We start from the raw sequence: 22379 nt of genomic DNA on the forward strand, positions 1-22379 counted from the left end.
AATAAGCATCAGCTGCCTCTCTCTGTCTGTCTGGTGGTCTGGGTGCGAGTTAAAAGACTGACTTTGAAGGAGAACACAAAGAAACCTTAGTAAGAATCACAATAAACAAGATCAACAACGGACCCAAATGCTTTAGTAGCATTGGCTTCCACTTCAGCTCGGAAAAAATTTTTAAAAGCTGACCACAGGGGACTCCCCTGACAAGCCAGTGGTTAAGGCTCCACACTTCACCACAGGGGACGCAGATTTGATTCCTGGTCAGAAAACTAAGATCCCACATGCCGCCTGGCTGAAAAGATTCTTTTAAATAAATAAAAGCTGACCTCAGGAACAAACACTCCCCAGAGATTGTTCTGCCAGTCCGTCAAACTGAGTAATGCATGGACCCCTTTTAAGGGGAAAATATTTCTCCCTGACTCCCAATTTGAGAAACACTGCATTGAAAACAAGATCCTGTCTCTAAGCAAGCCCTTGACAACCCAGTTTTGATCCCAGACACAGATGGCACAGCTCGTTGGTACACGAGACTAGGCGATCACGACTATGTTCCCCTTATGGTCAGAGAGGAGATATGCTCAAGGATGCATCCGGGTGGGGAAAATCACGTTTTGGGCAAGCCTGTCACCAGGACAACCCACATCCCAAGACAGGCAGTTATCAAGGGTTGCCTCCATGCCACCACCCTCCAACCCGCGCTGCAGCACCAAGCAGAATATGCAAAGCTAGCATCTAGGATGGTGTATGGAAGTTGTGTTCTACACATTTAAAGAGTTGGCTTAAAGAATTAAGCACCATCCCCTGGGGTGGGGTTTGGGGAACTCAGAGCAGGACTTTGGGCTCCTCCAGATCTTCGGGCTTCCATTCTCACCCCTTTGTGGTCTTGCCCCTGCCTAATGGCCCTGCAGGGACTCCACCTAAAGACCCCTTATATCCCTCCCCGCTCAAAGCCCTGCCACAGTTTACCAACACCCACAGGACAAAGGCGGATGGGCCACCAATGAACTCCACACTGGCTCATTGGGGGCGGGGTTTTGGAGTGACTTTCCCTTTCTTAGCCTCAATTTTCCAATCTATAAAGTGAGTTAATGAGGAACTTAAGACGTTATGGAAGTGTTTTTTCAAAGCTTAATCCAAGAAACACAGGTATTGGCAGTGGTGTAGCATTATGAGGACTCTCACAGAAGGTCAGCCCGTCATCTAAGACTTCTCGGTCTGCATCCCAGCACTCACCCCTGGACTGGAGCAGCCGGGATTTAAACCTACAGTCTGGGGGCTTCCCCGCCTCAAGACCAGCGAGAGTTCCCCCCAAGGCACGTCTCCTTGCCCACGCCCCAGAGACCCCGCCTTCTCTTGACCACGCCTCCTAGACCCCGCCCATGCCCGCTCCTCTTCCTCTCTGGGCCGGCTTCTTGGTCCCGCCTCCCCAGGCCCTGCCCCTTACAGGTCCCGTTCACATTTGCTCCGCCCACTGCCCCTCTGATTCGCTAAGGTGCTAGGACCCACCTGGGCCTGCCCCTAGTATTGCCTGAAGAGCGAATCCCAAATTCTGGCGGCGACAGTCCGGCCGGAGTCCATCACTTAGGCCACATTGAGGATAGTGGAGAGGTTAAGGAGGATGGAAGTCCCCGCGGCATGGGGTGACAGGATGGGTTCCAATCTCCCTGCTCAGGCGTGGGCGGGGCAACCAGGCACGCGCCACAAGCGAGGAAAGCCCCCGGCACGGTATTTGTGTCAGCGCCGTCGCCGCCGTTCCAGCCGATGGGTCGGGATACACGCTCGCGCTCGCGGTCGGCTGGTCGCAGGGGTCGAAGGCAACGGAGCCGGAGCGGGAATCGGAGCCGAAGTCGGAGCGGAAGCCATGGGCGGCGAAACCGGCGTCGCCGAGACGACGAGGGGCGACGCAGACGGAGGCGGAGCAGTCGGGAGCGCAGGTAGGGTCGCTGTGTGAGCCGCGCTGGAGGTCCAGCTCCAGCCTTTGGGGAGCTGAAAGCCCCTCGAGCTAGTCAGGGAGGGCTTCCTGAAAAAGGGGACGTCTGAGCACGTCGGAATTAATCAGGCAGGGATAGGAAAGCGAGAGGCTCCGCGAGCTAGGCGTTGGGGAATCGATGAGGGCGGAGAGGAAGCTGGAGACCAGATCGTGCAGGCTTGTGTACAGTTGAAGCATTTGAGGGTTATTTAGAGGGGAGTAGGGAGCTGTGGAGGATTTCGAATCAAGAAGTGATGTCTGGATTACCTTGCACAATTCCCACTGGTTTTCGCCTGGAGAAGGGGCTCAGCGGGACTGCAGGAGTGACACCAAGGAGCAGGAACGTAGTAACAGTTGTCCAGGCAACAGATGATGACTTTCTCGAGGGGAGGCTGTGGGAAGGTACAGTGAGAAAGTGGGTAGATTGGAGAGGGATTTCCGAAGTAAAAGTGACAACACTTGTTCCTGGGGTGTGAGAGAAAAGAACGGTTGATGACAGGTGGCAGGACTCAGTTGAGTCCTCGGACTTGTTGCTCAGCTTCCCATCTGCCCACAGCCCTTTTCTTCTGGAGAAGGGGCACCTGACCAGACTTGGCTTGAGTCTGCTTGAGTCTGTTCCAACACAAGGGAATCAGCATGGAAATAGGGGTTGACTCTCAGAGCTGGGTTCTACTGCTGGCTCAGCTTGTAACTGACAGTCCCTGCCCCACTTTCACTCAAGTTCTGTCATCTGTGCTCTCAGGATCTCCACAGGGGCTCTGGAAGCATGCACTGTCTCCCATCCCTCCAGCCTGTTCTCCACACCATAGCCAGGGTGGCTGTCATCCACTGATGACCCTCTAGGTTTGAGAAGGTGGCTTTTCCTTTTGAGTCTCATAAGATCACTGTCACCCAGGAATTCCAGGAAGATAAAAGGAGTGAAAATAGTAAAGAGATGGTTTAAACCAGGATTTGGTAAACTACAGCCTGTGGACCAAGAATAGCTTTTACATGTTTAAATGTCAAGAGGAGGGGGTGGGATGGGAAAGACAAAAGAGTTGTACTTCATGACACATTAAAATTACATGAAATTCAAGTTTCGGTGTCTAGAAATAAAATTTTATTGAACAAACTTATGCCCGTTAGTTCATGTCCTGTTCATGGGCCACTTTTGCCCTGTGATAGCAGAGTTGAGTTACTGTGCTATAGACCATCTGGCCCTTCACAGAAAAAGTTTGCTGACTCTGGTTTAACGTTTAATGTTGATGTTTTAGCAGTGGTTTGTGGGTAGCAAGAAATTGTTATTGTCACCTGTTGGTTTCTAAGATTTTGGTTATTCACAAGAATCAGCCACTCTAGATAGGTCGTGAAAATCAATGTCATTTATGAAGATTTGACCAAATTTGTAGTTTTTGTTTAATGCCAAATAATTGGTTTTCAAGGTGTAAATTTTTTGTCGGTTGAGCTTAATGGGTGGAGCATCGGACAAAATAAAGACAGGTTTAGTTGCTCAAAGGCCCCCAACATTAAAGAATCTATCCCCAGGGTTCGTACTTTGCCTGCCCGCCTCACCTGCCCCGTCAAGGCTCTGTATTCCCGCCAGTCTTAACTCCTGCCTGTCCTATAGAGCTGGTAAACACCACCTTCTTTCTGTAAGCCCTCCCTGCTGCTGCTAAGTCGCTTCAGTTGTGTCCGACTCTGTGCAACCCCATAGACGGAAGCCCACCAGGCTCCCCTGTCCCTGGGATTCTCCAGGCAAGAACACTGGAGTGGGTTGCCATTTCCTGCTCCAATGCATGAAAGTGAAAAGTGAAAGTGAAGTTGCTCAGTCGTGTCCGACTCTTAGCGACCCCTTGGACTACAGCTTACAAGACTCCTCCAGCCATGGGATTTTCCAGGCAAGAGCACCAGAGTGGGTTGCCATTGCCCTCCCTGGACACCTTGTTATTATTGTTTAGTTGCTAGTTTCTGTCTGACTCTTTTTGCAATCCCATGGACTGTAGCCCACCAGGTTCCTCTGTCCATTGAATTCTCTAGGCAAGAATACTGGAGTAGGTTGCCATTTCCTTCTCCAGGGGATCTTCCCAACCCAGGGATTAAACCCATGTCTCCTGCATTGCAGGCAAATTCTTGACAACTGGTCTACCAGGAAAGCCCCCCTGGACACCTTGGACAGAGCTTATAGTTCCCTCACCATCTGGCCCAGGCCACCTGCCCTCCTGCCCTTCCTCCCATTCTCCCCCTCACTCACTCTGTTCCAGTCACACAGGCCTACCTGCTGCTGTTTAAATATGCCAGATGAGTTCCTGCCCAAGGGCCTTTGCTCCTGCTCTGCCCTTTGCCCCATCACTCCCTCCAGGTCTCCCCGTAGCTCCCCCACACTTCCTCCAGTGTCACCTTCTTAGCGAGCTCCTCTCTGACCTCTGCATGCCCTAATGCACTGTCTCTATCCTAGTGGCTCATGGTCCCATCTAGTGTCACACTTGTTGATGTGAGCCCCACAAAAGCAGGGACCATCAGTGTTTGGGTCACTGCCATGTTCCCAGAACCTAGACCAGCTCCTGGCCCCCAGCACGTGCCTGCCCAGTCAGTGGCAGTGGGACAGGTGACTGGCCAGCTGGCGGCAAGCAGAGCTTCTCGGGTTCCCTCCACAGGTCAGATTCAGAAGAGGAGCGGCCACGGCGAGGCAGGCAGAGCCGGAGCCCCCCTCCTGCCCACCGGCGCGCCCAGAACCGCTCCTCTCAGTCTGACTCGAGTGATGAGCAGCAGCAGCAGCAGCGGGGCCAATGGCCTCGCCGGCAGCGGCGGCAACGGACACGTTCCTGGTCCCCAGGCTCCTCAGCGTCCAGCTCCGTATCCAGGGACCACTCACAGAGTCCCCGGGAGGCAGCGGCGGCAGCCCTGAGCCAGCAACAGAGCCTGCAGGAACGCCTGCGGCTGCGCGAAGAACGGAAGCAGCAGGAGGAGCTGATGAAGGCCTTCGAGACTCCCGAGGAGAAGCGGGCACGTCGGCTGGCCAAGAAGGAGGCCAAGGAGCGGAAGAAACGGGAGAAGATGGGCTGGGGCGAGGAGTACATGGGTTATACCAACACCGACAACCCCTTTGGTGACAACAATCTGCTGGGCACCTTCATCTGGAACAAGGTGAGCCTCGGGCAGCCAGGCTGGGCCCTTAGTCCTGCTCATGCTGCTTGCCAGTCCTTTCTGCCTTTTTGCTTCATACGCTGGTTACAGCTTATTTCCAAAGACGTTGTTTAGCATTCCCAGTGCATGTGCCCAGGTTGTACCTGCCACTGACATTGTGTGCCCGCACGAGCACACACACCAGCTTCCGCCAGCTTCTCCTCTGATGACGCTCTCCTGTGGTGTAAAATTGCAGGCCCTCCACCCACAGAACCAGCCTAACCTCAAGCAGAATGGGAGAACAGGGTTTCAGCATCACATGTAAGGTGGGATTCCATGGTCGGGGCAGACAGAGCTCCACGTTGCTGGAGTGGACTGAGCTGATTCTGCAGGCAGCAGTTCCTGCAGGCAGCCGATTCCCTCAGCCTCACACCCCTCATCAGCAGAGCAGGTGCTTCGGCCTGATGGGTCCCCGCCTGGTAGAGCAGTTATGAAGTGTAGGAGGCTGTGCTGGGTGTTCCCAGGGAGGGTGGTGGGAGGAGGCATCTGTCTCAGCGGGCGTGTGGTTGGCCCTTCCAGGCCCTAGAGAAGAAGGGGATCAGCCACCTGGAGGAGAAGGAGCTGAAGGAGCGGAACAAGAGGATCCAGGAAGACAACCGTCTGGAGCTGCAAAAGGTGGGGGCGTCCTGGGGTTCCCTGCTTCCCTCCTGAGGGATCCACGGGAAGCAGACAGAAAGTGAGTCTGGCTCACCCTGGCTTAAGTCCAGGGGGACCTGATTGGCTTTCGTGGAAAGTTCAGGGGAGATTGGCCTCAGGCATGGCTGGATCCAGAGGCTCAGGCAGTGACAGTACCTCAGCTTTGCTGGCCTCGAGGATCTATTCTAAGGCCCTCCCTGCTGGGTGGCCAGAGCAGCCCTGGGCACTAAAGCTACTGTGTCTCTAGTAGAAAGAAGGTTCCCTTCGGCCCCAGGGTCTGTCCAGAGCTTCAGGCAGCCCTGGATGGATTCCTGGGGCCAGGCTCCAGGAACAGTACCCCCTCAAAACCTTGGGGAACCCCACAGGCTGAGAGGATAAGGGCAGACCCCACAAGACCCCGTCGTCTGCTGTCCCCCGTCATTCTCTGTATGTGCCCTCAGGTGAAGCAGCTGCGGCTGGAGCGGGAGCGAGAGAAGGCCATGCGGGAACAGGAGCTGGAGATGCTGCAGCGAGAGAAGGAGGCGGAGCACTTCAAGACCTGGGAGGAGCAGGAAGACAACTTTCACCTGCAGCAGGCCAAGCTTCGGTGCTTGGGCTCCCCAACCCCTCCTCCTCCTGGGCCCGCCCCTTCTCCTACTAAACCCGCCCTTCCTCCTCTTCCTCCTCCTGCTCCTGGGCTCGCCCCTCCTCCTGCTCCTGGACATGCCCCTCCTCCTCCTAGACGCCCCCTCTTCCTGGACCTAAGGGGGTGGAACCCACCCTTGCTCCCCACCCTGCCCCCTTGGCCCTCAGGCTTGCACCCCGCACCTCCTCAGGGCCCCTCCTGACTCACTTTCTGTCTGCTTCCTTCATCATTGCTGAGTAGAGGGTACCAACCAGCCCTGACTGGCTAGGCCCTGGCTGTCCCCAGCCTTTGAGGCGTTTTGCTCATCAGTTTCATCTACAAACAAGGAAAGCAAGTCTCCTGAGGTGTCAAGAGTTGTCCAAGGTCATGTGGGCTGTGCGAGCCTCAGGCCTGGCCCCTATTCACCTGGCTACCCACAGTCCCCAGGGGCTCAGACCTGCCTGGTCACAGGGCTCTCAGGGGTTGGAACAGGGTTAGCCTCTGATGCCCGTCCCCATGCACAGCACTGAGGCTTTAGATCTTTCACCTGGGCTGTCCTCTCTGCCCCTCTCTCGTGGCCCACCCATTGTTCTTCAGACCCCACCTTGCCCCTGTCTCTGCCTCTTTCAGGGCCTGTCCCTTCCAACTTTTCTTGCTTCTCGGCCTGATGCCTCCTCAAAGCCTTCCCTGACTGCCACCCACAGCGGGCTGGGCTTCTCTCCTGGCTCCCAGTCCGGGAGGGAGGACGTGCCCCTGGCTCTGACTCTGCCCTCTGCTCCCTGGCAGGTCCAAGATCCGCATCCGGGACGGACGGGCCAAGCCCATTGACCTGCTGGCCAAGTACATCAGCGCCGAGGACGACGACCTGGCCGTGGAGATGCACGAGCCCTATACCTTCCTCAACGGCCTCACCGTGGCTGACATGGAGGACTTGCTAGAGGACATCCAGGTGCGCCCTGCAGTGTGCCCACCACCACCACCTCCCGGCCCCAGCCGTGCCCTCACACCGTCTGTGCCCCCTTCTCCAGGTCTACATGGAACTCGAGCAGGGCAAGAATGCAGACTTCTGGAGGGACATGACGATCATTACAGAGGACGAGATCTCCAAGCTCCGAAAGCTAGAGGCCTCGGGGAAAGGGCCAGGTAATGTGGGCCAGGCCAGCAGTATCGCACCTCTGGGTCTCGTAGGAGCAGGTCAGGTGGCTCCACAGAAGACCCGATTCTCTGCAAGTCTCTGCCTCCCCCCGGGGTAGCCACAGCCTCATCAGGCCTCTCTGCAAGCCATCAGGAGCGGCTGGTGCTAAGCGAGGGGCTCTTCTGCTGGTGGGGGAGTCTCACCCAGTAGTGCCAAGGGCTTCCTTTAAGTAATCACCTAGCTCTTGGGTTCTGTGGTATCAACACCAGTGGGACTCTTCTGTTTGGGTGTTAAGTTTTCACTGGAGGCTCAATCTGTTTGAGTGAGAACAGGACCTAGCTCCACTTGGTAGGAACCTGTGCTGTGTGGAGGGCTTTTTTCTTGTTTTGGGTGTTTTTCTGGCCACGCCATGTGTTTTGTGAGGTCTTAGTTCCCTGACCAGGGATCAAACTCATGCCCCTTGCAGTGGAAGCTCCAAGTCTTAACCACTGGACCACTAAGGAAATTTGTGTTCCTTTTTAATTGCTTTTCTTCTCTTCAAAATGATTACATGCGTATAATTGCAAAGAGGACAAGCTCTAAGCAGTGTCTCCCCCCACAGCACTGCTGACATCTGGGCCCAGACCATTTTCTGTGGGCCTGTCCTGGGCCCTGTGGGGTGTGGACAGCCTCCCTGCCCCCACCCACTCACTGCCAAGAGCTCCCAGTTGTGACAATCACAGATGTTCCCTATATGGCCCAGTGTCCCCTGAGAGGAAGCAGGTTCAACTCTGGTTGAGAGCCAGTGTTATAAAAGCTTGTCAGCAATCACAGGAGCCCCGCCGCCCCTGCCCCTTGAAGCCACTGGCTTTAACGGCATCCAGCTCCTGGGGGCCTTGAGCCTGTGTCGCTAAGCTCTCAGCCCCGTATCTCGCTGCCCACCCACGGCGGCTGAAGAACAGGCGCCGTCTGTCCCCTGAGCCTATGTACATTCTGCTCAGACAGGGTGGTCGGGGCCATTTCCTTCCTCTTAGGAAGAGGAGGAGCATCCTTTATCTTCAAAAGTGGAGTTGTACTTCTCTCAGCCCTCCTCTCAGGGCGCATCCTGTAGTGAGTCCCAGAGAAAGGAAGGGGCTCTGCCATCAGCAGTGCGTGTCCAGAGTACTTCCACGGCTGCACAGCAGTTAGGGCCCGGCGTTCCCACTGCTGCAGGCCCCGGGTTCTGTCCCTGGTCGGGAAACTAAGCTTGCACAACCCTCCCGGTACGACCAAAAAAACCCCGAAACAACAACAGAAACGTCCAGAAACACCTGCTTGGTTGGCAGAGGTGCTGGTTGAGAGGTGCCGCAAGGCCCTTGGACTGGATGACAGCCTGGGGCATGGCTCTGGGGGCACACCCAGGCCAGCAAGCGAGTAGCTCGGCCACCAGGGGTGGTCAGCAGCCTCCCCAGAGCCTGGGTGTCCTTCCTGTGCGCAGGGGACAACCTCCCGGAGGGTTGCCAGAAGAGAAGTGAGCACGTGGTCAAAACATTCAAAACAGCATCCACCTTTATGGAGTTGGCGCCTAAGCTCAGGACTGTGGCAGGCATGGGGGATTTTTCACCGATGCCCCCACCTTCCACGTCACTCCCCACCTTCCGCTTCACTCCCCACCTTCCGCTTCACTCCCCACCTTCCGCTTCACTCCCCATGGGGGCAGACACCTGGAGGGTCCCATCTGGCCCACTGCCCCCTCCCTGGGCCCTTCCTCCCTGTTCCCTTGAGGGTGGGGTTGTCCGCCACCACCCTTCTGGGGCTTCCTGCCTTCGCACCAGCAGTGGAGCCCTGCTTTCTGGGACCCCCACGGCTCTTTTCTGCATCTTGGCCCCACACCCTCCAGTATCTTCTGGAGCGGGGCAGGAAATTGTTGGTGTCCCACATGTCAGGAAGCATTTCCTCTCCCCTCGCTGGTGTTTGCAGGGCTGGGGCTGGAGCTCGGCTCTGGGCGTTTTCCTTCTGAAGCACAGCCCACCCCAAGGCTGCAGGAAAGTGAAGGGACATTATGCCAAGTGTCTGTCCCCAGTCCCATACCCCAGCCCCGTTTCCAGAGCTCCCCGAGTGCCTGGCCCATGGCCCCCCCCCCATCCCCACCACATCAGTGGCCCCTCTGTCCCCTTTCCCCCTGCGTGTTGTGGTTGGGGCCCCAGGTGGCTCCAGGTGTCCTCAAAGAGCAAGTGTGTTTGTTTGCTTTGGGCCTGATTTCCGAGAGAGGAGGGGAGCTGAGAGGTGTGACCCCCCTGTTCCCAGAGCCCAGACTGGCCCTTTCCTTTCCTTCCTTCTTTTCCTTCTCTTTCCTCTTTCCTGTTGCCGCACCCCTGGGCGCACTGCATATGGAACTTGCCCACCTGGGGATTGAACTTGTACCCACTGTAGTGGAAGCAGAGTCTTAATCCCTGGACCTTTAGGAAAGTCCACCTTTGTTTTTTTTTCTTTTCCCCTCCCATCACCTCCCCTTCTCTCTTTGTAGCTGGGGAATCCTCACTATACAGTAGGGTGTGCAGGAGAAAGTGGGTCCTCGGACTTGTGTGGCCTCCCCAGTTCCCCACCCTGTTAAAGCCCCCTTAGGTCCTTTAGACAGTGGCTTAGCGCCTGTGGCTTCTATGGATTGTTAAATTTTCACTGGTGGCTCCATCTGTCTCAACAAGCAGATGTTGAGACATAAGCCCCTGGCTTATGTCTGAGTCAGTGTAGGACACAGTCCTGCCTGGCTGGGTGTGAAGGCTGCTGCCAGATTCAGTTTTGGCCCCATGATATGTTTGCACCTGTGAGAGACTACAGCCAGGCTGCGGGTCCTACAGGTCCCACTGAAGCCAGTGCTGCTTGGGAGCCCAACTGCTGGTTGCAGAGTCCCACGTTGGTTGGCTGAAGGGACTCGGGTTCTTCTTGACCCTGTCTGATTAACTGACCCTCTGTCCACTGGCAGGGGTTGGAGAAGCCAGCTTTTGAGCAGGGAACACGAGCTGGTTGCCTGCCCTCCATTCACCCACCCCAGCACAGTGCTAAGCAGATAGCAGCTGGAGGTCCCTTAGGCCAAGGGAGTAGGCTGGTGACTGTGGAAGGCCTCTCGGCAGACGGGACATTGTCTCAGGACTGAGGATGGCAGGGATCTAGGAGGCCAGCTTCATGGGGAAGAACTTACTGCTGGTGGGAAGCTCCCATGGCACGTGCAGAGGCCCTGGGGCTGGGCGGGAGGGTACACAGCTCGCTGTCTGATGAGCCACACAAGGAAGCCAGCCAGTGTGAGGGACAGGGGTCAGTCAGCCTTTGCCTCGCTATCTGGGGCCTCTCAAATTTGAGGGGTTAGGGCCTGGGCCCAGCCCTTACCCGAGCCACCCCCGTCCCACTGCAGGTGAGCGGCGAGAGGGGGTCAACGCCTCAGTCAGTTCCGACGTGCAGTCAGTCTTCAAGGGGAAGACATACAGCCAGCTGCAGGTCATTTTCCAAGGCATCGAGGGCAAGATCCGGGCTGGGGGCCCCAACCTGGACATGGGCTACTGGGAGAGCCTGCTGCAACAGCTGCGGGCCCACATGGCACGTGCCAGGTAAGCGAGTGGGGCCTCCCTGGGAGCCCCCCCACCAGCTCCCAGCCACCTTTCCACCTTCCTTCCAGCCTCCACTGAGCACTTGATCTTTGTTTTCCTGGGTCAGTAGATATCCCGGGAAGCCCCAGAGGCCACTGCCTCCCCCATCCCCAGGCTCCACGCTCCCAGTGTTTGAATTTTCTGCATGCTTGGGACCATCGTGTAAACACAGTTCCTGTCTGCCACAGAATGCAGTCACTTCTAAATTTATCCTCTTCCTCACCAGTCCGTGGTCCTTTTCCGGCCCAGGGCAGGGACCTGCCCCCTCCCGGTGTCTGTGCTGCAGCCCCTTGTTGCCCTCAACCTGGTCCTTGCTGCAAATTGGGGGTCATGAGAAATCTTGGGTAGGAGCCTTCCCCATAGGGCTTCCGGATGACTGCCTGGCCTGCCCTCCAGGCTCCGGGAGCGGCACCAGGATGTGCTGCGGCAGAAGCTGTACAAGCTGAAGCAGGAGCAGGGCGTGGAGAGTGAGCCGCTATTCCCCATCCTCAAGCAGGAGCCGCCATCTCCTGGCCACAGGTAAGTCCTGCCCTATCTGTCCCCACTCCCCAAGACCCTCTCCCGCCCCGGCCCTGCTCAGCCCAGCCCTCTCTGCAGCCTGGAGCCTGAGGACCCAGCCCCCACCCCACCTGGGCCCTCGGAGGGCGGCCCCGCAGAGCCGGAGGCTGAAGGGGCCACGCCAGTGGAGGGCGACGGGGACGGGGAGGCAGTGCTTATGGAGGAGGACCTGATCCAGCAGAGCCTGGACGACTATGACGCCGGCAAGTACAGCCCTCGGCTGCTCACGGCTCATGAGCTGCCACTGGATGCCCACGTGCTGGAGCCGGACGAGGACCTGCAGCGCCTGCAGCTGTCGAGGCAGCAGCTTCAGGTCACAGGTGTGCAGTGGGGGTGGGGCAAGAAGTGGGGCTTCCCTGTTTATGGGGTGGGCAAGGCCGGAGCTTCCCGGCAGAGAAGGGGGCATTGTCCTTGAGCCCACTTGGATCCTCCTCCTCCAGCTCTCCTGAGTGTCCCTTTGTTCACTTGGTCGCTCATTTGTCCAAAGGACACGGGGACGGTGGTGTTTACCTCCAGTGCCTGGCTCTGCTCTGAGCTCCTTACATGGCCGTGGGCCAGGGCCTGGGCCTCCCAGGGCGGCCATCATCCCTGGTACAGAGGAGAGACTGCCTCGGGGAGACTGGATCCAAGGTCCCCATGCGGGCCTTTTAACTACCAGGCCCTTAGGGCAACTCGGCAGGGGACACGTGGTGTTTGGTGCCCACCTTGGAGGACAGGGGGCACAGGGCAGGCAGGCTGGGAGTGGGGAGTGTGACAGGCAGGGCGACCGGAGGAGGGTGTCCGGGGTCCCAGGTAACGCGCCCCCCACCTCACCCCCTGCAGGCGACGCCAGCGAGAGTGCAGAGGACATCTTCTTTCGGCGAGCCAAGGAGGGCATGGGCCAGGATGAGGCCCAGTTCAGCGTGGAGATGCCGCTGACCGGCAAGGCCTACCTGTGGGCGGACAAGTACCGGCCGCGCAAGCCGCGCTTCTTCAACCGCGTGCACACCGGCTTCGAGTGGAACAAGTACAACCAGACGCACTACGACTTCGACAACCCACCACCCAAGATCGTGCAGGGCTACAAGTTCAACATCTTCTACCCTGATCTCATCGACAAGCGCTCCACGCCCGAGTACTTCCTGGAGGCCTGCGCCGACAACAAGGACTTTGCTACGCTCCGCTTCCATGCCGGGCCGCCCTACGAGGACATCGCCTTCAAGATCGTCAACCGCGAGTGGGAGTATTCGCACCGCCACGGCTTCCGCTGCCAGTTTGCCAACGGCATCTTCCAGCTCTGGTTCCACTTCAAACGCTACCGCTACCGGCGGTGATGGCCGGGCCCCTTCCTGGAGCCCCACAACCCAGAGAGGGCTTGTGCAGAGCCGGCAGCCTCCCCTGGCGGGGCCTGGTCCTCGCAGGGCGCCCCCCCTTCCCTGCATGAACAGGTCCCACTTCCCTGCGGAGCCTACCTGGGAACACTGAGGGGATGCACAGACAGGTGGGCCTGTGGCACTGACACACTGGAGGGGCTGTTAGGGGGTTTTCAGAGCCCAGGGGACCCGGCAGGTGTTGCCAGACCTCGGTCCCTGGGCTGACGCTAAGCCCCAAGCGAGACAGGCCCCATGTCGGCCATCTCAAGTCAGGGCCTCAGGGCTGGCAGGGCACTCACTGGCCCAGGTTGCTGATGGGTGGGTGTGGGACCAGTGGGACCCAGGCTCCAGGGCCTTGAGTGCATGCTCCCCAGGAGGCCATCCGGGGATGTCTGAGCTCTCAGGTCCCCCAGCTCACCCCCTGTGCTGGCTGGGGGTCAGTCTCCCCATGGGCACGGAGGTCCTGTTACTGCCCACTATCAAGTCTGGGAGCAATATCCTTCCATACCTGCCGCTGCAGGGCCCCCATCTGGCCTGGGCATTCTCTGGTCCCTTAAGGCTGCCACCCAGAGCCACCCTCCTTGTCCCCGAGTCTTGAATAGGGACAGTGGAGAGTCTGACAGGTACAATCTCTCACCAGGTCACAGACTGCCAGCGGGGCCCCAGGCCGGCCCCTGTCCCTGCCCCGCCCCAGAAACAGACTGCTTTTTAACAATTTCTTATGGAGACATTTCCAGCCTCAAGTGGGAAGAAGCCTGAAGGGCTGCCTCCACTCCTCAGACAGCGTGGCCCAGACACCTTATTTCATCTGGAAATATGTACATTTCAGGTTGTTTCTCTACAAAGATATTTTTAGGTGGGGGGAGAAAAATCTTGTTTATTTTCCTTTAATTGGTCTATTTGTGAGAGTGCATGTTTTTTTAATAAACATTTTATTTTAGAATAATTTTAGGTTGTCAGAAATGCCACAGAGGTTGTCTCACGTTCCCGCCCTCAACGCCCATATCCACACCCAGCTGTCCACATTGCTAACATCTTGTGTAACCACAGCACATCTGTCAGAACTAAGACACCAAATAACCAAGACCTTTAGAAAACAAGTACAGCCCCTAAAAATAGTCGGTAACGGTTCCCGAGGGAGCTCCTTGTCATCTGAGGGTTTCCTCCATCTTTGGCCCCCACCCTCACCCCCCAGAAGGAGGGCACATTCCTAAACACTCCAGGGGGTGCTTAGCTGCTCACCTAACCCAGGGGACGATGCTCAGCAGTGCCTAGGGACAACTGTGGTTGTCAGGACCTGGGGGACTCCTGACATCAGGGCGGGGGTGCTCCACACCCCACCGTGCCCAGGATGGCCACCCTCAGAGAGTGATCTGCTCCTAGGTCCCCAGCACTGAGACTGACAGCCCCAGGTCCCCCAGTCGTCTCCCAACCCTGACTTAACTGTGTCCTGGAGCCTCCGGTTCAGCTCTGGCCTCCGCTGATGTGCCCCACCCCACATGTTCTCATCAGTGGACATGTTCTAGATAGCAGGGCCTGGGGACTCGGGGGCGAAGTGCATGTAGTCAAGGGGCGCCCACTCCCCACTTGCAGACCCTGGCCCACCCAGCCAGCCTGGTCCAGGTGGAAGAGTATCTTTTACAGCAGCATGAAGACCCCATCCATCCCCTTTGGGACCCTCCATGGACATCACTAATCAATGGCTGACTGTCAGAGCAATCAGCATCTTCTGGCTTCCAGTTGATGCCGGGCCTGCTCCACCCTCAGGAGCAGGACAGGCCCTGGAGCAAGGTCGAGTCTGGGGCAGGGCTTGCTCACCAGATGGGTGGGGCCCTGTTCTGCTCTCAACATGCAGGCTGTGTGTGGCTGCAATGATCTGGCCTTTAGCAGCCGTTAGGCAGACCTCACGCCAGCCATACATGACAGCATTTACATCCACTTGGGGAACAGATTCACAGAGGCCCATGTTTTCAAGCCTGGAAACCAGCAGTCAGAACCCAGCCTTCTCCAACTTCCCATTTCCAGCCTCAGGTTCCCTACCTGCCCCAAGAGGAGTCCTACCAGCCCCAGCTTCTCGGTCCCTCCTCACTTCACTTCTGCAATCCAGGTGGCCTGTAGACCCCCAAGGGAGGCAGTGGCTCTGGGGGAGGGGAACAAGGCAGCCATGTCCCCGAATTGCTGGGCACGTGTTTAGCAGGAGCCCCCAGTCCAGAGGGAGGAGAGCTGCTCCAGGCAAGGGGTCAGGCTGGGGCAGGGGAGGCACAAGGTCTAGGGGTCCCAGAAGGGGTTCTGAAGGTTCCCTGGGAAAGGGCCATGCCAGGCCTGGGAAAACAGGGCTGCCGGACAGAGAAGGAAGTTGGGCCTGCCTTGCAGAGGAAAAGACAACAGGTACTTCCAGGGCAGTGAAGTGAACTGAAATTCACTCAGTCGTGTCCTACTCTGTGATCCCATGGACTGTAGCCCACCAGGCTCCTCTGTCTGTGGGGATTCTCCAGGCCAGGATATTGGAGTGGGTTGCCATTTCCTTCTGCAAGGCTTCCAGGGCATGGCTGAATGCAAGTCCAGGTGCTGGGCTCTAGGGCACTGGGGAGGCATAGAGGGTAAGTGAGCTGGGTGGGACACAAGCTGGGTGTAAGGAAGACCCATTAGGCAGATTGGAGGCACCACAGCACCCAGCTGCCCCAGGACCCAGCCCCTGCCCAGTGTCCACCCAGCGTCCTTCAATTGCCCCCAACCCCCACCTCAGCCTCTTCCTGCCCTTCGCTGAGTGTGAGACTAAGAATAGATGCTCCCTGACTCCCAGCGGAAACCATAGCCCCGGGAAGCCAGTCCTGAGCCTGACCTCTGTTTCCACCATCTGCCGCCCCCCACCTCCACCCCACAGACCATCTCAACACTTCTCACGACTCCCATGTGCCCTTTGACCAGGGCCGGGGCAGAGACCAAGAGACCTCCAGCCTACAGCCTGGGAGGTGGGAGAAGCGTAGAACTCATGGTCAGATCCCACCTGTATGTGGCCTTGGATCCAGCCTTCCTGCCCTCCAGGTCTCAGTTTCCCAGTCTATAAAATGAGCATTTTCGCCCCTGCCTTGCAGAGTCCTGCTGTGACCCAGGCACTTGCTAATCTCAAGTCAAGTGTGTTTATCTGACCCCTGCCCTGGCTGTTTACCAGAAGGAGCACTGTCCTTTTATCTCAGGGCAGAGGAAGTGGGAACGGAACAATCCTCCATCTCAGCCCACCACCCTAATCTAGAGCCCCAGCCCCACATCCTCTGCCCTCCTTACAGTCCCCTGAAGCCTCATGCTCTCTCTTACTTCCAAAGTTTTGCACGTATAATTTCTGCCCTGTCTCTTGGATGTGTGGAACTCCTATGCATTCCACAAAGCCCCCGTTCTCACAACTTCTGCCCCATCCCCACTCCAGGATGCCTTTCAGACTCACCTCCTGGGCCCCCCTAAGCCCTGTCCCTTCCTTTGGCCATGCCCTGAATGCAGGAGGCTGGGAATGTCTGTATACAGCTGTATTTTTCTCCAGCCTGGGGGATTTTTGAGGGCAGATGTGGTTTACAGTCTACCTGGGGCTCACAATTGTCCTACCATATGGGCTAGGGCAAACAGTTGCCCTAAAGAAAAGGCTGGGAGGAACAAGACTGCCTCCTTTGATGTGGGGGGCATCAAGGCTTTACAGAGGAGAGAGCCTCAGAGCCAGGGTTCTGCCAGATGCATAGGAGTCAGGGAGACTCCTTGTCAAGGAAGAGGAGTTAGGGCTAACCTGCTGCGGACTCAGACAATGGTATGGAACAGAGGAGGGGCCATCTGGAGGGATGGAGAGGCCAGAAGGATAGTAGGTGGACACAGTGGAAGGGAGATCAGGGCCAGGGCAGGAGTCCATCTTTCCCACTTGGAGCCTGTTCCAGTATGCCCCTCCCAGGCCCCCCAGGACTCAGTGGCGTGAGATCAAGGCCAAAGCAAATGGGTTCCAGACCACTCCAAGCTGTAACTCAGGGCCCAATGAGGCCCAAACTCACCCCTCTATGCCCCTACCCTGCCTTCCATGCATCCTCGAAGGCCAGTCCCAAACCCGTGGACCCCCTTCACTCACCCGAGGCCCAAGGACTGTGGGCAGGAAGGGCCTTTAAGAAGCTTCTCACTTTCCTGCACCACGGTCTGGGTTCAGTCCCCACACCTTTGCTCTAGCAGCACCTGACTGCTCACCCTTTACTTTCACAGATCTGGGCAGATGAGACCCTGGCCCAAAGCCCTGGGGCTTTCAAGGAAGTCCATCCTGTCTGGAGAGTCATTTCCCAGCTTCCAGCTCCCTGCCTCAAGCGCGATCATTCCTGCAGTGATGGGCTCTGGGGAGCAGAGGGAAAGCGTACCTCCCCACCCCCACCTCAGGGGCCCAATGCCAGCCTAGGTGCCCAGGTGCTCCCCCTAGAATGCAGCCACCACAGCCCTCCCGCTCACCTGCTCCCAGGAAAACCTGTCTGAGCAGGCTGCCCACCAGGCTTCCAGCTTCAGAGTGCGGTCCCTCTCCCCTCTGAACACCCCTGCACCCCCACCCCCAGCCCTGACAGGGCCCTCAAAGAAACCCTACACTGATGAAGCATCTACTGAAGGCCAGCCACCCCTCAACCACCACGCACCCCGCGCTCACCAGGTCTGAGCTCTGGGCCCCTGGGCTGCGGTCTGGGCGCCCTGGGGAGCTGACCCCGCCCCCGCCCCCGCCCCCTCTCGGTCTGGGGTGCTACCTAGACGGTGAATAATACGGGGCCTGGCGCCGGAAGGGGGCCTAGCTGGGGCAGGCTTGGGGGAGGGGGCGGGCGGAGGCTCCTGAGAGGGCGCCGGCCACCCCGGCTGCCGCGCCCCTGCCCCTGCGGCCCGGGATCCCACGGACTCCCCCTCCCCCAGAAGGCCGCGCGGTCTCCCCGGGGGCTGGGGGGCTCCCCTTGACCCTCGGCAGCCCGGCCTGCGGGAGGGGCGTGGCCAGCGCGGGGCGGGAGGGACTGATGCGAGACAGACGGAAAGACTGAGAAACTCGGGCAGAGACTGGATCCAGCTGCAGAGCAGAGCCCCCGCCCCGGGCTATTTTTAGACCCCGTGAGCCCCCCTCCAGGCCGGGAGGGGTCCTAGTCACCCCTCCTTCGGCCGGGGACCCCGCGCCTCCACGCCCTCCGTCGGTGCCCGGCGCGACGTGGTAGCGCGGGAGTCCTCCCGCTGTGACTCGGTTTCCCCAGGACCGGGAGGCCGAGCTGCCCTGCTTCCGCCTCCGCACGCCCTTCCTCCCGCCAGTCATTTACGCGTGCTCCAGGGCCCAAGACGGCGCGCCTACCCCTGCACACCCCCTCGACCACGTTCAGCTGAGGACAGTTGGCCCTGAGGTAAGGGGCGGGACATGAGAGTGGGCAGGTGTGGCTTGGGTGCATCCTACGGGCGATCCGCGCTGCCGTGGGTGTGTTCCCGTGGGCGGTGACAGCTACTACGTGCTGGGTGTCCAGGGGCAATCTTGAGCCTGGGTCCCAGTCTGGAGTGCTGTCTGCCCTGGGCACCTGCTGGCTGGTGTGAGCAAGAATGTGCTTGTGTGCGGATTCCCCTGAGTCTGAGCCAGGCCACTCTATGCCCTGTAGCGCTGCAGCCAAAGACAGTGCTGAGGTGCTGGGTATGGCTGGGAGTGAAAGCACACGCCTGGTTGGCTGTGTGTCTGCATGCACACTCGGAGTTGTGTCCATCACTAACCACTGGCTGCCTGGCCTGGATCGGTCCTGTCCCTCCGTCAACCATCTGTTCCCCTCGCCAGTGGTGAGCGCTCAGAGGATGCCCATTGGACAGATGAGGAAACTGAGGCAGGGGGACCACATGAGTCAGGGCCAAGGCTCAGCTCTAACCCAGGCAGGCTGACTGGGGTGGGGACCTGGTTGGTGTCACAAACAGGAAAAGTTCCCGGAAATTGAGCCTTGTGGTGCGGGGAGCCAGGGGCAGGTCTGGGAGCTGACAGGAGCCCTGCGTGTAAGTGTTTGTGTCTGTGTGGGCGTCTGTGGCTTCACAAGGGCGTGCAGAGGGTCCCTACCCTAGGGCGTGCAGGTGTGTACCGGGCATGAGCTGGAGCCAGTGCAGCAACGGGCCTGCTCCCTGCATGTTCGTGCCCGAGGGCGTGATCCTTGGTGAGCTGGGCAGCATCAGAGGACTTAGGGAATGGGCTGAGGCCATACAGCGCATCAGGGCTCCCGCCTGGCTGCTCAGTGTGTGCAGCCAGCAGACAAGCTGTGAGCACAGCCAGGAAGCAGGAAGAGTGCGGGCACCAGGCTGGGGTAGGGTGTGTGTGTGTGTGTGTGTGTGTGTGTGTGAGTGAAAACTCAGAGTCTCAATGGCAAGAGCAGGTTGGGCCTGGGAAGACCAGCCCAAATGCTGGCAGGCAAGTCAGTGGCCTTGTCCCCGTTTCAGAAAGAGGGAAACTGAGACTTGGCGAAGTCGAGCCCCCGCTTGACAGTGGCAGATCAGGGGCTCCAGTCCGAGCTTGTCTGAGGTCACTGTCACCCCTCCAGGGGAGAGTGGGTAGGCCCCTGGCGTGGGGACAGGCAGGCAGGCCAGGGGGTGGGGTGTTGAGAGGGAGAGGGACTTCTTAAAAAATGGATGGCTTGCGGAAGCAGGAGGAGGAGAGTGGGCAGGCAGTGATGGACCATCAGGCAGAGGAGGGGCCCAGCCCTTGGAATCCAAAGACCACAGTCTGCCAGGGCCACCGTGGTAGTGGGGGGGCGGGCAGCCTGGTGCCCACGCCCAGGCCTCTGGGACAGTGGTGGCTGGAGCCCTCCCACCCTCCCCGAGGTGAGCTGAGGGAGCACTGAATGTCCATCCCGCAGTCCTGCAGAGAGGAGCCAGTACCCGAGAGAGAGATTTCTGGAACTCAGGACCAGCCAATCAGAGCTCTGGAACCTCAGCCCCCTTAAAGTCTAGACGCTTCAGGCCTTTGCATTCCTGAAGTGGGACCTTGTTAGAATTCTAGAACCGGGGACTCGTTAGAATTCCAGAACTCTGGATTTTCCAAGTCCAAGCCTCTCCCACTCTCAGGTTATAGGATCCCTGGGTTTGTCCAGCAAATCTGGCGTCCATGCTTCTCCTGAGGCACAGAGAGGGAGAGCAGTTCTCCCAAGGGCCACACAGCGGTGCTTTTGGACCTTGGAGCCCTCCTGGTCAATGTGGGAGGGAAAGGGAGGCCTCGCCAGGTGCCCCTCCCGGCCCGCTTTCCTGGGGAACTTGAGCTGGCTGTTATCACCTGAACCCCTGGTTGGCGGACTGGAAACCACGTGCTGGGGCCAGAGGAAGTGGTGCCAGTTTCCAGTCTCCCCCAGGCCAGGGGCCCTGGGGTTGCAGTTTTTATTCCCACATATGGGAAGTGTGAAACAGACTCAGGGTCTATGTCCCTGGGTACATGAGCTCCTGCACAAAGTAGGGGACCCTGGGGCCATGAGATGTGGGAGGGGCTGGCAGTCACTCCAGGGTGAGGCAGGGGCAGTGACCACAGACACAGTCCCGAGAATGTTTAGAAACAACACATACCAGCTCTTGAGGGAGGGAGGGAGCGCCCTGTCCCGAGGGAACTCAAGTGCAGATCAAATCTGAGCTGACGACAAGCATACCCCTTCCCTGGAGTGGAGGGCTCAGACGGCCACGCAGCACCGCACCGTGGAAAGGCCGCATCCCACCCTCTCTCAAGCTTTAGTTTCTCACTCGAGGCCCCACCCCCACCAAGGTGGTGGTGACCTTGGCTGTCAGCCTGGGAGGGAGGCTCGGAGGAGCTGGCTACCAGGAGCTGGATAATTTATGAGGCTAGATAAGGAGTTGCTGAGATGAATTAAAGAGATGGGGAGTGAGGTGGAGTGCAGCTAAGCACACTCGCTGCTGAGGCTGGTCATGGGACATGGCCCTGGGGCTTGTCATTGGCCCCATTTTATCAGAAGGGAGACTGAGGCTCAGAGTAGGGAAGAGACTCCTCCAAGGTTCGTGAGGGGATTCATGGCAGTCATTTTAGAAAAATTCTATCCCTTTTTGGCTGTGCCTCATGGGACCTTGGCAGTGAAAGCATGTAGTCTTACCCACTGGACTGCCAAGGAATTCCCTAGAAATGATGACCCTCCACACCTACTTCTCACCAGCCTCCGCCTGACTGCAAGGCTTTTGACTCAATTGTACACATTGATCTCCAATCAACTCCGGCTAGGCTGTGTGACTTTGGATTAGTTACTTAACCTCTCTGTACTTCAGATTCCCTGCCTCTGCAAAATGGGGATCATAAGACTCCAAGCTCTCATTTCAGGGGACCCTGAAAGGTTCCATCCCTGGTCAGGTAACTTGATCCCACATGCTGCAACTAAGACCTGGTACCGTTTAATTAATTAATTAATTAATTAATTAATAAAATAATGTTGTTGTGGTGGTTTAGTCGCTCTGTTGTGTCCGACTCTTTTGCGACCACGTGTAGCCCTGGGGAGTGAGGTGGGGCTACTCTGTCCATGGGATTCTCCAGGCAAGAATACTGGAGTGGGTTACCATTTCCTCCTCCAGGGGATCTTCCCAACCTAGGGATCAAACCTGAATCTCCTGCATTACAGGCAGATTCTTTACCACTGAACCACCTGGGAAGCCCAATAAAATAATAATAACTAATTTTTTTTAATTAAAAAAAATAAGTGGACCTTTCTGGGCTTCAGCTGCCTAGAACCTCCGTGCCTCCCACCGTCCTGCCTCCCCACCTTTGTCCACTCTGATTCTGCGGCCAGTGGCCCCTCACTGCTGGCACAAGCGTGGTTTGTGACATGCATGCACACCACATGGGAGGCTGGCCCCATGGGTGACCCCGTGCCCTCCCAGCTGTATCCTTTGGGGGAACTGAGAGGAGACTTTTTTAAAAAATTATTATTTAAGTATAATTGCTTTAGAGAGCTGAATTTTAAATGGTGTCATTTTATTTCTCCTCAAACACTGGTCAATTCATCCACACCCCAGACAGTCTGACCCACACGTCTCTCCAATTTTCTCCCCCAGCCCCATGCTGAGTAGTTCATAGCCCATTACATCCCTGCTACTGTTTATAGCCTGTCACTAGGGACCCAGTTGCTTCCAGTGAACTGGGTTTTGTTTTTTTTTTCCCCAGAATGGAACTGGATTTCAGGGTTTATTTTTTATTAAACAAAAATGGCTGGGGGTGAGAAGGAGTCTACATGATTCTAACATGGGAGGAAGGATGTCCCTAAAAGACCAATGGGGTCAGATCTTCCTTGAGGCCTCCATGAGGAATTGTGACCTCAAGGCTGACCACAGAGCTGGCCTGAGAGTCAGTGACCTCTGGCCGCCAGCCAGTGGCCCTCCCCAC

General features: G+C 57.7%; 1 protein-coding gene across 1 annotated transcript; it reads left to right on the forward strand.

Annotated features, from left to right (window-relative positions):
• The first annotated feature begins 1750 nt into the window (after positions 1–1750).
• CACTIN (cactin, spliceosome C complex subunit) lies at positions 1751–13958 on the forward strand. Its single transcript, XM_052643847.1, has 10 exons — positions 1751–1931; positions 4600–5089; positions 5648–5743; positions 6205–6350; positions 7155–7317; positions 7397–7511; positions 10871–11063; positions 11499–11621; positions 11700–11980; positions 12483–13958. The coding sequence occupies exons 1-10, from the start codon at positions 1759–1761 to the stop codon at positions 12971–12973; spliced, it is 2271 nt and encodes a 756-aa protein (XP_052499807.1). The 5' UTR covers positions 1751–1758; the 3' UTR covers positions 12974–13958.
• The last annotated feature ends 8421 nt before the right edge of the window (positions 13959–22379 follow it).

This window comes from Budorcas taxicolor, chromosome 7 (assembly GCF_023091745.1).
Source record: "Budorcas taxicolor isolate Tak-1 chromosome 7, Takin1.1, whole genome shotgun sequence".
Classification (NCBI taxonomy): domain Eukaryota; kingdom Metazoa; phylum Chordata; class Mammalia; order Artiodactyla; family Bovidae; genus Budorcas; species Budorcas taxicolor.

What these genes read in the sequence shown, in the direction of transcription:
- CACTIN (XM_052643847.1), top strand. Translation starts at nt 1,759, where the DNA reads ATGGGTCGGGATACACGCTCGCGCTCGCGGTCGGCTGGTCGCAGGGGT. An exon ending in ACCGTCTGGAGCTGCAAAAG is followed by an intron (nt 5,744 to 6,204) that starts GTGGGGGCGTCC and finishes ATGTGCCCTCAG; the next exon opens with GTGAAGCAGCTGCGGCTGGA. An exon ending in ACTTGCTAGAGGACATCCAG is followed by an intron (nt 7,318 to 7,396) that starts GTGCGCCCTGCA and finishes CCCCTTCTCCAG; the next exon opens with GTCTACATGGAACTCGAGCA.